This window comes from Cavia porcellus, unplaced genomic scaffold, assembly GCF_034190915.1.
Source record: "Cavia porcellus strain 051 isolate PalLab524CR breed Dunkin Hartley unplaced genomic scaffold, mCavPor4.1 scaffold_14, whole genome shotgun sequence".
Lineage (NCBI taxonomy): Eukaryota > Metazoa > Chordata > Mammalia > Rodentia > Caviidae > Cavia > Cavia porcellus.
The window spans coordinates 2,374,712-2,389,235 of NW_026947497.1; the positions used below are offsets into that span (position 1 = coordinate 2,374,712).

The 14,524-nt window shown below is 42.7% G+C and overlaps 1 protein-coding gene across 3 annotated transcripts in view; it reads right to left on the bottom strand.

The window, feature by feature from the left end:
- Ppp3ca (protein phosphatase 3 catalytic subunit alpha) overlaps window positions 1–14,524 on the bottom strand; it is a 238,270-nt gene that overhangs the window by 52,943 nt on the left and 170,803 nt on the right. For all 3 annotated transcript variants that reach the window (XM_063260549.1, XM_063260548.1, XM_063260547.1), the window contains exons 3-5: window positions 9,974–10,098; window positions 2,793–2,904; window positions 1,606–1,751 (exon numbers count right to left, since the gene is read on the bottom strand). In XM_063260549.1, coding sequence (XP_063116619.1) covers window positions 1,606–1,751; window positions 2,793–2,904; window positions 9,974–10,098 — 383 coding nt within the window. The remainder of the gene's footprint in view (window positions 1–1,605; window positions 1,752–2,792; window positions 2,905–9,973; window positions 10,099–14,524) is intronic.

Genomic DNA, 14,524 nt, shown 5'->3' on the forward strand with positions numbered 1-14,524 from the left:
TTTGATATTAATTTAAGATAGCTGATGGAATTAAGGTGTAAAGCTGACGAGCATGTAGATTTCTAGGACTGAAGGTTCCAAGCTCAAGGAAGTGGAAAAAGCAACTAGCTCACTACTACTCAAACAAGTGACAGCACAGCATTCTTGGGGCAAGGCCTCCTGAGTCCTAAGCATGGTTTAGAGTCTGGGCTGTTCCCGTGATCATGCTTAAGAGGGCGGACTGAAGCCACACTGCCAATGCCCCCTATGAACAGGACAGCCTGCTCATAACACAGGAGGATGAGTAAATAAACATCAAGTCTTTGTAAGAAAATTCAGCAACTCCTCTCAATTCTATAAGTTAATGAATTAATTTGGTAGTGGGACTCGAACTCAGGACATCACACTTGCCAGGAAGGCACTATGCCACTGCGCTAATCCCTGGCCCCTATCAACTCCCAATTTTAATACAGAGTTCAAGTATAGTAATTTAGAATAATGTGATGGACTTATTTTTTCTAAATTACTGGTGAGAGTAATTTTACAAAAGAAGTACAATTATTTCCCCGTTTTTTTCTTAGAACTTTTGGATACACACAAGAATATTTTCTTAGGCTTCTGAAAGTAGGGAACAGGAAGGTTCTACAAAAAAATGTGGCTTTCTAATACTCAAATTCTCACAGAAAAACTTCTTCTCAGGTAGAAAGTAAGGTGGTAAACACAACCCTCTGACCGTCTTGCACATGTGAATATAAACAAATTATCAGACTTTAAAATAATTCCAAATAATATTATCTGAAGATAACAATCTTTTTTCATTGCCTTTTCTCTTTGGGGATCTCAGCATCAAGAAAAATACAAGGAGTGTATTACTCTCATTTTGCTTACCTTGTTAACAATTATCAGAAATACACAAACATGAGCAAAGAAATGAAAGACTCTTCTACTACATAAAAGTACTCTATATTATTATATATTTGCATGAAAAAGACAATGCATTTCTACCTTTAATCTAAATTATCTTTTTGCTGCCTACAATGACAGTAATAGCAAACACTAAGTTCTTAAGAAATCCAGTGTTTTCAATCTGGCAGTCAAAACGGAAAACAGACTTTGTTAGCCTGTTAAAACATTTTAGGAGATTTTAAAATGAAATAATATGGATAAATTCTAAGGGTCAAACTGTGATATTTTCCCAAGGGCAGAACAACACTTCCTGAAAACTACACCACAAACACAAAATGGGTTGTTGGGGGGAAAAGCTGAAGGGAAACAAAAGGACATCCAGGGTCAGAGGTCCAGCATTTGAGCTTGCAGTGTTTGCAGCGCGCATCACGTGGCAAGACAGGCCATGGCCTGAGGGATGAAAAATCTGGGCGTAAATGGATCTTCCCAAGACAGAAATCTGGCTATGTCATCTCATGAATTCTGACAGGCAAGGTGCGCGCGTAGCTCCTACAGGAATTTGTGTCTGTTGCTGGTTTTTTTTTAGACTTTGTACACCAAAACCCAGTTGATGCTGAAAATTTTGATACTTTTATATAAATGCTCAATAAACATTAAAAATTCAAAAAGAAAAGAAAGCCGGTTAGTCGATGCCTCTGGCACAATCGGGCACACACTTACTTTCCTGATGTCGTCCAGTGTGTTGATCTCTGGGGACAGCCCGCCGTGCACGCACAGGAACTGCTGGTTCATCAGGGCGGCCAGGGGCAGGCAGTCGAAGGCGTCCATGCAGGCGTCATAGACGCGCTCCGAGTACTTTATTTTACCTGTTGGAGAACAAGGGAGAGGGATATGTAGTTGTATGATATCACAACTACAGTAAAACCACTGCACTGAGAGAGTGGCTCTTTTTTGAAACAGTCTAATTTCTCTTCATCATTTTTCATGCAAAGATGAAATCAGGAGCTAAAACATTGCACTTTTTAACTTTCCAAGACCCAATCAAAAACTACTTATTAAGATTTACATACTGACCTTTATTATACTTAGTGTTTTCTATTTTTATCATTCATCTGTATTTTATAAGTTTTATAATTTTCTATACAGTAAAAAAGAGTCCTAGCCATAAGGCGGACTGATTTTCTGAATGACTTCGTAGAAAAGCGGCGGGCGGGGGGTTGGGGGGCTGGGGATTTAGCTCAGCAGCACAAACGCCTGCCTTGCAGGTGCCTGGTCCTGAGTTTGACCCTTGGTTAAAAAAAAAAAGGTCAAAGCAAAGGAAAGCAGAGCAGAGGGAAAGACGTTTCCCAGGTTACATTGCTTCTTCCTGACCAACTCACACGGCTGTTCTGCGAGGAGGCGTCTGTGTACTGCAATGAATAGAAGGTGAAATGACACAGAAACCGTTAAGTTTCAGGGACGCTGGGGAACAGTGAGAAGAGGAAAGGAATAGTCCCTGCCTCGCCCTCCTGCTCTGCCCACAGCTAATGAGAAAGCTCAAGGTGCACCGGAGGCCAGAGGCTATGGGGCCCAGGAAGTGCTCCCCTCATGTTCCTATTTTATTACACAGAGTCATTATTATATGGACTGTATCATACGTTGACTGGCTTTAAAAGGTAATCACTTATTTCTTACAAGCATAAATTATATCAAACGTTAATTCAAATTCAAAGATTATTTCATTGAGAACCTATAATTAAAAAAATCTGAATCCCTGTAACTATCCGTGCTTTGAAAGAAACGGCATGACAGGAAGTACTGTCCGTTTAGAAGGTTTTACTTTTAGGCAGTGGCTCAGAGGTCTGTTAGCTATCAGTTAGCAGGGCTGCACATACAGCAGTAAAGGGAGGAGTCTGATGTGTACTTACATTCTTGTTTAAATGTGAAATACTCTGTTAGATGTCTACATTCATGATTTCCACGAAGTAAAAACAGTGTTTTAGGGTAAAGAATTTTCAAGGCCCACAAATACAGCACACACTGAAAAAAAAGTAAAAAGAAGAACAATATAAACATTTCTTGCATTATCTTGTGAATTCCAAAGCTACATGTCATGAAGTTGTGAGTCAAACGTGTTACTGTGACCCAAGTTCCCGAGCCAGGCCTTAGCAGGGAGGACGCTGCCAATCAGACCAACAGTGCTTTGTGCAAAGCCAACATCTTCGCTCCCAGGACACCGCGAGAGGAGAATTACAGCCACAGATGGGCCACGGGCCCCACGGTGACAGGAGGCAAATGCAGAATGAGGACAAAGCCCCCGGGAGACATGCTGCTACACCAGCAGGGAAGAGATGGGACTCACTAGGTTCTCATCACCAAGATAGTCATCTGAGAGCCAGGTGACAGAGACAGAGGGCTGGCAGGAAACGGGGAGAGCGCCCGAAGCCTGGCCTTGGCTCCCGGCTCCTACATTCCTTTTTCCTTACCAAACCCTGCCTTCTCTCCACTTCCTCCTGTCTTTTCCTTTAGTGCCTGACACAGAAAGCCTGGAGCTTTTCCTTTATATAAATATATGGGTAATAAATATATGGAAGGCCAGAGACACACACCACTTACAGGGAGGGAATGCACTGCACTCCCTTAAAGCCCTCACAGCAGTGCTGGGCACTGTACTCTGCGGGACTCTTACCTGCACAGGGATGGCATGAACTCACAGAGCCACCACAGTCCCCTGGGTGGGCTGATGATACAGCCTGCTATGGCACCCAAGTTGCAGCACGGATTTCCCTGTCCTCAACTGGCATCTGGTAAGAAGCCAGTGGGAGCACAGATCCATATTTTAGAAAACAGATACTCTCATTTTCCTGAAATTTATAGTCTGAAAGTAAAGCTGAGAAGGTGAAGAATCCATAAAAATATTGAGACAGGTCATAATCTGGCTACTGAATTTGAAACCAAAACACACAAGCTTTTCTTTATAGATGAGTTTACCAACACAGAGCAGGTGTGCTGGATGATGCCACGGGGAGAAGCGGCTGGCGACTGGTTTGTCATGCTAGCTGGGAAGAATAAACATCTCTGTGGCCACTGTGGTTGAAAGGAGTGGACAGCAACTATGTGTGTGAATATACAGCCCAAGATCTGAAGAAAACGCTAATTATCCAAGTCAGTGTGTATTACTCTATTATTCAGCAAAGTATTCTCCACCATAAAGTTACAGTAAACAATAATAGGATGACACTGAATGTATGTGTTACTTTTAACTTCCTATGATCATGTTCTAATTGGAGCAATCATCTAAGCTCACATGGCAAGGGGACAGTCTTCCTGAGGCAGAGGCATGCAGCCTGCAAGAGGTCCCTTACAGGGCCATGGGGTGCAGACTCCTGTGGTCTTCACAAGGAGCATGTTCAGTGGCTGAGACTCTTGGGCTGTATATGGGGTTTACAGCACAACACAGCTGTACTGTGTCACCCAGGGTTGCTATGCTTCAAAAGAGGTGTTTATAAACTACCATTAACGTCAAGAAGAGGACTGCGCCTAATTTAAAATGTTCAAGGCTATACCATGTAGCTGTCATCTGTCTCTAACAGGGAATAGGAATGGGTACATAGAGCTCCTTCAAACACATTCACATGTTGTCATTCCTCTGTTCAGGGCTTTACGCACAGACTGAGGGAGAGCGGAACATGCTTTGGCTGCACTGTGGCTACGGCTCAATGAAGGCTCAGCTTATGAAGCTCAGGGACCGTGTGACAGGCCACATCGCACGCACAGCCCCACAACCTCTGCCATGTGCTCTCCTAATACTGCCTCCCACACCCAGTCACAGCTTGGCAACAAAGGCTCCCAGCTCCCAACTTCCTGAAAATGTAATCATAATTCTGATCTTCTTAGTTTTTTTTTTTTTTTCCCTGTAAAAATTGCAAACCTATGATCAATCGAAATACAAACTATAGTGCATTTTTAAAATTCCATCCAAACACTGGATAGGGCCCCCGTTCCCCTTTTGCCATCTGTTAAAGATCTTGCTTTGACATCAGGCTGCAGTTCTGTAACTTCATCACCTCTCTTCTTAATTGCTGTGGCTCTCTCATTACGTTTTAAAGCTTAATGGAGGGAAACAAAAGGAGAGAGAACAAGCAGAAGGGAAAAAAAGGCTCCGAGTGGTGCACATGTTCCCGCTAAATCTTCCTATCATCGCTACTGACAATCCTCACACTATGCAGTGCACAGTGACATTCCTGATTCTTTCGTGGACATAAAACACCTAGCAAATGCTACAAGTTTAGGGAACGTTAACTCCATTTCTATGAATAGGAAGGGAAAAAGGAAGAAAAGAGGGAAGCATGGAGGGAGGAAAAGAGAAAGAAAATAGGAAAATTATTCAATTCCCAAATTCTTGGCTCCAAATACTGTAAAAACAAGAGTTCTCTTTTCACATTTTATTTCCCTCTCCCTTGTGGCAAGAATAAAATATCTTCCCAAACACTAGGAAAACCGCAAATGCAGCCAATATGGAAGAAGTGGCGGGGCAGGAGCGGGAGGAGCCCAGCAGCCCTCGCCCTCCACATCTGGTGGGAGCCAGTGGCCAAGCACAACACAGACTTGCTGGCAGCAGCCCTGCCATCTACAGTCTCAATGCTCTGCAGAGCTGAAAGCTTAAACAAAATTATAACCTGGTATTAGTTTTTGTTTGTTTTGTTTTTAAGTAGCATTTCCTGCAAAAAAAATTACTTCAGTGAAACAGGGACATAAAAATGAGCTGGACACTAAGTTACCTTGTGAATGTGGCACCCAGTGGCTCAGATGAACCCCCTTTCCTGCAGGAACTGTTAGGGCAGAACAGCTCAGTGTCCACTGGCCACGCTATGGGGGAGCTGTGAGCTGTCCCACCTAAGTGGGAGGCCAACTATCTTCCAGCCCTACTATTCATCTAACACCTCAGTGCAACTTAGTTTGGATTACCAAGATGAGACACTGGGCTTTTGCTTTTTGTTAATTTCTGCCATACACGTAAATTTTTCCTATTTATGTATCTTCCTCAAGAAAGCACACTGAGGGTATTATTTCATTAGTTTAATTAGCTCATTGATATTGACCATGCGATGCTTTGCTTTGTGATTTACAGTTTTCAATGGTGAGTATTCCTTAAATAATTGCATAGGGAAGTAGAGGAAGAAGTGAAGAGAAAGAAGAAGTGAAAAAGAAAACACACTGTTCAGCTCCCTGAATTGATGAGTTGTCCACGCTGTGAAATGCTCCAATCAAAGGGCTTTTTCTCCATCACTGGATGATCATACAGGATATGCACTGGCTGGGAAGAGGGTCAAACTCCTCAAATGTCACCTGCCTTGTCTGCCAAGGACCCTGAGCAGCAGTCTGGGAAAAGCAATGCACTGCAAAGACCACAGGCTTCAGGGAGACAACAGACAGATCTATGGTGCTACTTGTCACACTGGATTGTTATTGTCAGGTGGAAGCAAGGAACACTGCCAGGCTGGCTGTGATCTGTTCTGGTGTCTGAGTTCACAGCTAATGAACACAACAACTTTCACACTTGAAAGTGCTGGAGGCTGGGTTGAGATCTGGATGTAAACAAAGCAGGGAGCTGGGTAGCTCTTGCACAGCTCGGACCCTCCGCAGAAGGGCTGCACAGAAGCTCCGTGAAGGAAGCCACATGCCTGTCTGTGCAAGTCTGAGTCACTCAGGTCTGTGTACACACATGTGCTTCATCAGAGAAAGCCCTGGGTAATGCATTCATCAACAAGGGGGCACATTGTTACCCCAAACCAAAGTACCCCTTTTATCACTACTGAACTGCTTCCTTATATCTGGGCTAAATTTGTGAAAAATGCTTTCTAATCCGGCAAAGAAGAGAAAACTGGGCACGCAGTGGGGAGAGTGCACATTACCAAGAGGCTGGATACACACCCGGCAAACGATTAGAAAGCCAAAACACTCTTCAAAGCTGATCTGGCAGAAATTAAACCAAAGTGCTGCTCTCTAGTCAGAGGACAGCTAAGAAGAAGCCTTACAGGGAAGCCTTGGATTACTGAAATGCATCAGCAACCTTCTGAAATCTATTAGGATAAGACTGCTGAGAACTAAGCTCTGACTTCAGGGTTTTTCTTAGACGTACAATACTCTCTTGGAGAATATTCCCTGTTGAATGCTCTGACCTTCAGATACAGGTGTTGGGAGAAAGTTATGTGGACGTGGCACAGGCACAGTCAGTGCACAGTGTGCCAGCCCGTGGTACCAGTGCTTGTGTTTCCATGGTCCTCTGCAGTGCATCCATGGGATACACCCCAAGTCAGGCATGGGTGATGCAAAGAGCACAGGGCGTAAGCCCTAGAACTACACTCACAACGAGTGTGCCCCACTCAGGGCTCTGCATGCTGCAGAAGGGAGCTTTACATGTTCTTCCCACAGCTGTGGGCACAAATGCGGTCATTTGCAGCATTTAACAGGGGCATCTAAGTGTGCAAACAGCGCCAGCTTTTTAATCCATGTATTCTCAGCAAGCACATTTTATATACATGTCCTTCTCCTTTAGTGTGATGATGATACCACTGAGCTATTCTGAAGCCTCTCAAAGGTCAGTCTGATCATCATGGATCATCTTACATATGAGACATCTGTCACTTCTGTATGTCTTTAGCAAGCTCATAGGCTGACTCTTCAGACTCCTGAAACTTAGCCCCACAGCTGATTTGAGATTGGAGAAGTGAATACAAGCACCTCAGAACTTTCATATGTTCCACCACACCTCTATTTGATATATTACCAATATTTAGTATGGTTCTTTGATCCGTTGCTTGAATGTTCAGAGGAGCATACTATAAAAAGCATTGCCTTTCTTCAAATATTTAAATTAACTGTAGATTTAAAAACATCTTAGAAGTCAAAGTAATTGAATCAGCTAGTACAATATTGTTTTTTGATTTTTTTAACTTAAAAAACAAAAGGTTCTAAAAAACTCAAGTTAGCAAAAGTTTAGGGAATTTCAAATGGTTTGAGGTCAGAGAATCAGACTGCAATCTTAAAAAATCAAAGTAAATAAAAACCTATGAAACTAACAAAAAACATTAAGTCAAAAAGAGCTGGTCCAAGACAGAGCTGCTGAGGCATGAACAGTCCAGCTGTGTGGTTACTTGTGCCCACACATGGCATTATACCATATCATGTGAGACTTTACTACCAAATATATAATAAACATCATCTCTAATTTGATAAAAAATCCAAACTAAGTTGGTTAAAAATACCTTCAAGTTTCATAATACTAAAAAAAATTTCTCACATAAAACTCTACCATTTGACTAAAAAAATAATTCCTCCCCAGTGACAGTCTCAAGGCTTCCTTACTTAGCATCAGAAAACACAGAACAGCTCTTCCATTCACTCCCGGGGTCAGCACTGAGGATGGCAAGATAACAAGACGGGTCAGAGTCACACAGGCCAGACCTTGTCCAGCTCGCCATGGGTGTCACCCAGGGTGCTGACCAAGGCGTACTCAGTGCCTTCTCCGCCAGGTGAACAGACTGAATGCCTGCAAAGGTGAGCGGTTTGGGGTCCCTCAGGGTCCTGCTCTGTGCCCACTCCCACTACACTGCACGGGTCTCTAAGGCAGACTACTGTGCAGCCGTGTCTGGCCCCAGCAGCCTCCACTGTTCATATGCCAGCAGCACTGTCTCACAGGATCTTAGGAGTCCCTTCTGGCAGCTGACTGCTGGACAGCCTAGCCTCAGGGTTCTATTTATAGATTTATAGATTTAGGTTTCTGGAGAGCCAAGACGTATGTGATACTTCTGTCAGATTTTTCACAGTCCCAATTATGATTGATATATGCATTATGCATTTGGAAATATCAGTCTACCAAGTAGAGGAAATATAAAATTTCTCTCTGTGTGTGTATGTATAGCTATATCCCTTTAATGTATTTGTATACATAGACATATATCTATATATGCATCCAGCTATCTATCTACAGAGAAAGAGAAACACGTAGTCAAAGACTAGTTGGCTGAGTCATCAAAAACTGGTATGATTTCAAAGATGTTTTAAATAAAAGTTGCTTAAAGCCAACTTGTTTTTCAACAATGAATATTCTTATTGATAAATAAATACATAAAAGTATAGAATCTTTTTATATGACTGTAATCATGTGGCATGATGTTCATGTGAGACTTTAGTAAAGCTGATTTCTTTCTTTAAGGATATTTTTCTCTTTTCCTTATGCTTATGTTTCTGGAGATACTGGGGATTGAACCTTTGTACTGGGCTACATTTCCAAACCTTTTATTTTTATTTTGAGGCAAGCTCTCACAATGTTGTTCAGCAGTCCAGGCTGGACTCCACTCCAAGCCTCCTGGCTCGTCCCACAGTTCTGGGATTACAGGTGTTCACCACCACACAGCTTTTTAATGCTGCTGTACTTAAGAACATGTTTGATGTCAGTCCATATGCGTGAGCTGTGACTTTGTAACTGATTTGTGTCCCAAGCCATTCCTTTTGAGAGTATTTGCTAAGTTGGTACTGCATATGAGAAGGTCTGTGAGGCAGGAGGGATGGGCACCCACGCAGAGCACGGTCCTCGCCCTCAATCTGAGTGTAGTTTCTACTCACCGAAAGCAGGTGCAGGCAACACTCACCTGCTTTGTTTTCTTTAGTGTATTTGACAAATTACCCCAGTCGGGCAGCAGGTGCCAACGAAAGACAGAACACGCAGCTGTATGTGTCTCCACACACACTCTGCCACAGACACACATGCATTATGTCCAGGATTTATGCATATGCAAACATGCTGCTGCCTACATTATCTAAGGGAAATGGAAGTGTCTATTGTAAGATACAGTGATGTTTTTGAAAATTTCCAAAAACATAAAATGCACAAAACACAAATTCTTAGTACTAGCCAGTTCTCTGACATGCCTGTGCATTCATTCTAAACACGGCAGTGGCTGAAAAGGTATGTGCTGTTTCATTCATGGAGCTTGCTCAAGTTCACTGCTATCCACTGGGTTTCCCTTAGGCACTAACACTTACTGCTCCTCCTTTCCAGATGTCCCGATCCACAAGGAGGGCCAGGAAGAAAGAGGGCACTCACCTCAATGCTGAAGTATCCTCTGTCAACGTAGTCCCCCAGAAAGAGGTAGCGAGTGTTGGCAGGAGATCCCCCCACTTCGAAGAGCTTCATCAAGTCAAAAAATTGTCCATGGATGTCCCCACAAACTGAAAGAAGTAAGTGAGATTCATTCTTTAGGCCATGACTCTGAATTAGGTAACCAAATGACAAAATTTTAGAGTCTGAATTAATTTAATTTTAGCCAAAATATCATTTTGCAAACCAGGAGGGTGTGACAAACAAGCCAAGTGTTTTGTTCAGAATTCCTGAGGTGACTTCTGGCTGGAACATCTCAGTCTGCTAGTTCAGAAATTAACTGGAAAAACAAGGATAACAATAACAACGGCTGCTACTGTTATGCATTTAATGACTTTGCAAGAGGCACTGTGTTGAGAAATTGTGCGCATTTTGTGGTTCAGTTCTGACACTGTCAAGAAATAGGATTTTGTTTTGCAGATGAGCGATACATCAAAGACAAGGTCCAGGATTTGGCATGACCTATACATAGTGCCTCGAGGTCAGGCTACATGAGCTCTATAGACTGCACCCTCCTGAGATGAAGGAAAGCTTGTATGTATCATAAAAAGATAATGAGCTGATTAAACTGTAATCAATTACCACACACATCCTTCTCTTAGATTTCACATAAAACAACAACAACAAAACAAATTCTAATTAAATTCAAACTGAAAGGCACTTTTATGGGACATATTCTGATATCAGAAGTCTGATTTCAGGGGAAAAAAAGGGTATACAAGAAAACTTAGAAGAGTACAATCACTACAAACTGGTATTTCTTAAATTTTCCACCTTCCCTTTTGAACCAAGATTCTATTGAAAACCACTTAGTACTTCTTGCATTTGCTACTTTCAGAATCATCAAAAATAAATTATTAAAATCTTTGTGACAAAGCTGAGGAAATAGTGAGGCTTAGTGAGCGTGACTGTTAAAAATGGATAAATCTCAGTTGAAATTTGAACTTAAAATTTGATTCCAGGTTTTTCCTCACCTGTCCCATCACCGTGTCTTCATGTGTCCTTACATGTACTATATATGTGTTATTCAACTTTTCTGAGCCTCAATATGCTGATCTATATAATGGAGTGATACCTTACTAGACTGCTAAAATGTGAGGATACAATGTGTTAACATTGTAATAGACTTGAGGAGTTCCTGGAATCTGGTAAGAATCTTAAAAATGTATCAACTATTATTTCCAAGTGGTTGCATCTCAAATGTCCAGGTCCCAGAGGCACTGGGATTCTCAGTGCGGGGTGCGGGACCCCTGAAAATCCTCTTCTGGGCTTCCATTCCCCTGCCACCTGTCGTGGCTGTTCATCTTTCTTTCAGATTTCCAGTAGTGGACGAAAAGCAGGATAACTGCTTTTCAATTCTCCAAGCCAAACACATAAACACCAAGACATTCATTCAGGTTGCAGACTACAGGTCAGGAATGAAGAGATTTTTAGCAACTGAGGGCAGCAGCCTGGGTGGAAAGTTACAGACTGGCCCTAGGTGATAAAACCTCGTAAGGGTATCTTCTCTTTCACTGCACTATAGAAATCCATTACCATGAACACAGACTTTTAAAGACAGAAAGGCAAGCCCCATTTTTTATCCTGTCTGTACTGAGATTCACCTTGTGACACAAACAGCAAAGGACAGGGCTGCAGACGCAGCACAGAAAGGCACACTGCCCAAACCGTGCTCACCCACATACCTGTCACGTCCTCACTGAATACCACAGAGCAGCCGCCCCACCCGGGGGAAGAACTGTTTTACACAATATAGTAACCCACTTTGACTTTCCATTATCTCGATTTGAAGCCCTATTTTACTCTCACCATCTTGTTTTTGACTGATGTTCCCCTATTCTGTTTTGCTGGATAGTATCAGGTTCGAAAGTTTAGGCATCAGCTGTGAAGATAATGAGATTCATTATGACGCCCATTCTTGTTGACTTTTATCTACTTTTGAAGACCTACAATGTCTCCAATGTTTTGGTTTTGTCGGTTTTATTCTTTACTGTTTTGTTCAATTGTATTACAACTAATGATATAGGCAATTCTATTAGAAATAGCGGGAGGCATTATGGTAACCATTGTTGATTACCTTGTATTATTGTTTTTACATTATCTATTATGTCCACCCTTTTGACTTGACCGATTCTGTTCTGTTACGTCACATTTGGTTTTACTCTCTTCCAAAAAAGTAATAAGAACCGTGGGAGCAATGAAACCCAAAATGTGTAATAGTCATTGTACAAAAGAGAGGAAAAGAAAGTGCTCTAAACTATACAACTGCATGTATATTTAAGTGTATAAGATAGAAAATGATATCACAGAGTTTTATTGGATCATTGAACAGAACTGTTTGCAGTATCATTGTTGGAATGTCCACTTTACAAGCTTTAATTTTGTGACTTGAACAATTATTTCTAAGATGACAATATGTAATCCATTAACTAGTGATTTCCTACTGTTCATTTTTTTTCTGTAAATCTGTATAACTTGTACCCTTTCTCTGCTTTTTTTTTCTTTTCTCCTTAAATAAAATTAAAAAAAAAAAGAAAAGAAAAAAAAAAAAAAAAGAATTTAGTTATCTCGTGTCCAGTGAAGGAAAAGAATGGATGCAAAATTATTAAAAAAAAAAAAAGTCAACCAAAGAAAACAGAAATAAAGTAAAACACACATGAAAATCAGTGGTATTTTATAAGGATATTTAGGACTTTAGGATCAACCTCAAGGTGTATCTAAGGCAACTTTCTGTCTTCCCCAGATCTGGCAGGCTACACACTTCCATACACTGGGTCTCGGATCCTTGTCACCTGCTCACGAATGTCCTTCTAACCTCCATACACAAAGCCTCCCCTTTCCCCATCGTGTCACTTTCTTCATGGTTCTGATGGTCACTGGAGATGTATTCGTATTCCTGTTGCTTCCCCATCTCTTCTCACTGGACCAGAACTTCAGTGGGCTGAGTAAGCTTCAGTCCTGTCCACTGTGCCCCCAGCACCTATGCCTGGCACTTACACTGTAACAGGCACTGACTCAGGGTGTCCTCATTTGCCATACCATGCTTAACTCAGGAACTCCTGCACTGAGAAGCTGAGGCTCTGAGGTGCCCCTGGGATAGAGTGTGATGTGGAGAGCCTTGGAGTTTGCCTTGAGCTCACTGAGGATGATTCTTGTTAAAGCCGTCACACCCTGGGACTCAAAACAACATGGGCCAGACTGGAATGGAATGTGGAACCTCCGTGAGCCTCATGCAGGTTCCTCTCCTCAGGCCACATCCGAACGACCTGGGAGGTTTGGAAATGATTAATTCCTCCCTCAGTCAGAGTCTCCAAGCACACAGGTTTATCTGTGGTGGTTCTCATGTTAGCGATTGGAGTAAACAGGCCTGCACTCTGCACACGTGGTCCTCAAGCTGTGAGCTTCTGTGGGGTTTACATGTGTGAAACAGGTGTGGAAAGACACTGCCATCTGTGTTCATTTCAGGCTGGTGCATGGTCTTGCAGAAGGATCCTAATGCAGTGACGGTGGGATGGAGTCCAGCAGCGAGGGCTCCACTTCCTAAGGGTGAGTGCAAAGGCCAACTTCCTTTGGGCACTGGATGGTAGCTACTGCTCAGACCTCATGAATTCCACATGTAACTTAAGGGATTTATCCTAACATTCAGAGCTGTTCTGAATCAAATATCTGGACGAAAATGGCCACATGTGGGATCCCAGAGGAAGGAGGTGGTGCTGCACAGGATATCACAAAGCAGGAAGGCTGCTGGCTCCTTCCATTCTCCTGGGGATCTCAGAGAGAAGTATAAAGGGGTAAATGCCTGCTGATGGGGCAATCCATCTGCTTGGCTGCTGAGAGCCTCCAACTTCCCAGGAGGCTAGCTCCTATGGTCTTCTGCGTGGCTCTGTCTTCACAGAACTTCTAGCCCAAGCAGGCTTTGATAAGCTCTTTCACACCTCCAAGGCATGCTCATCCCTCCCTAATACACTGGTGTTTCCGCTCGCTCCCATGACTGGCTTCTATTCCCAGTTGCACCCGACTGGCAGTCAGGATGCTCCACCATGCTGCCGAGGACAAACACCAACTGCCTCATGGCATGGAGGAGGATAGGCCAAAGTACAGTGTTACAGTCACAGAAGACGGACAAGTGCCTGCGCTCTACAACATAGGTGTGTGACACAGTGAACAATAATGTACAGTATATTGCAAACCAGCCAGCCAGTTTTGCACACACTCATCACAAAGCAGTGATAAGATTACATATACAGTCATTTCCCTAATTTGATAAATACACAGTGCACACATGAACAGAAAGCTCCCAATGCACTGCATACCTATGCCCTACTACTACTTGTCTACTGAAATTGAAGACACAGTGAGATAAAAGAAAAGCATCAGAAGCACAGAGGCGTAAGGTCCAGGATGAGACAGCCACCCCGCACCCTCGGACCCGGCTGACCATCCCACAAAGGTGTACTGTGTCCTCAACAGAGAGTAAGAGAACTATGCGTATTTATG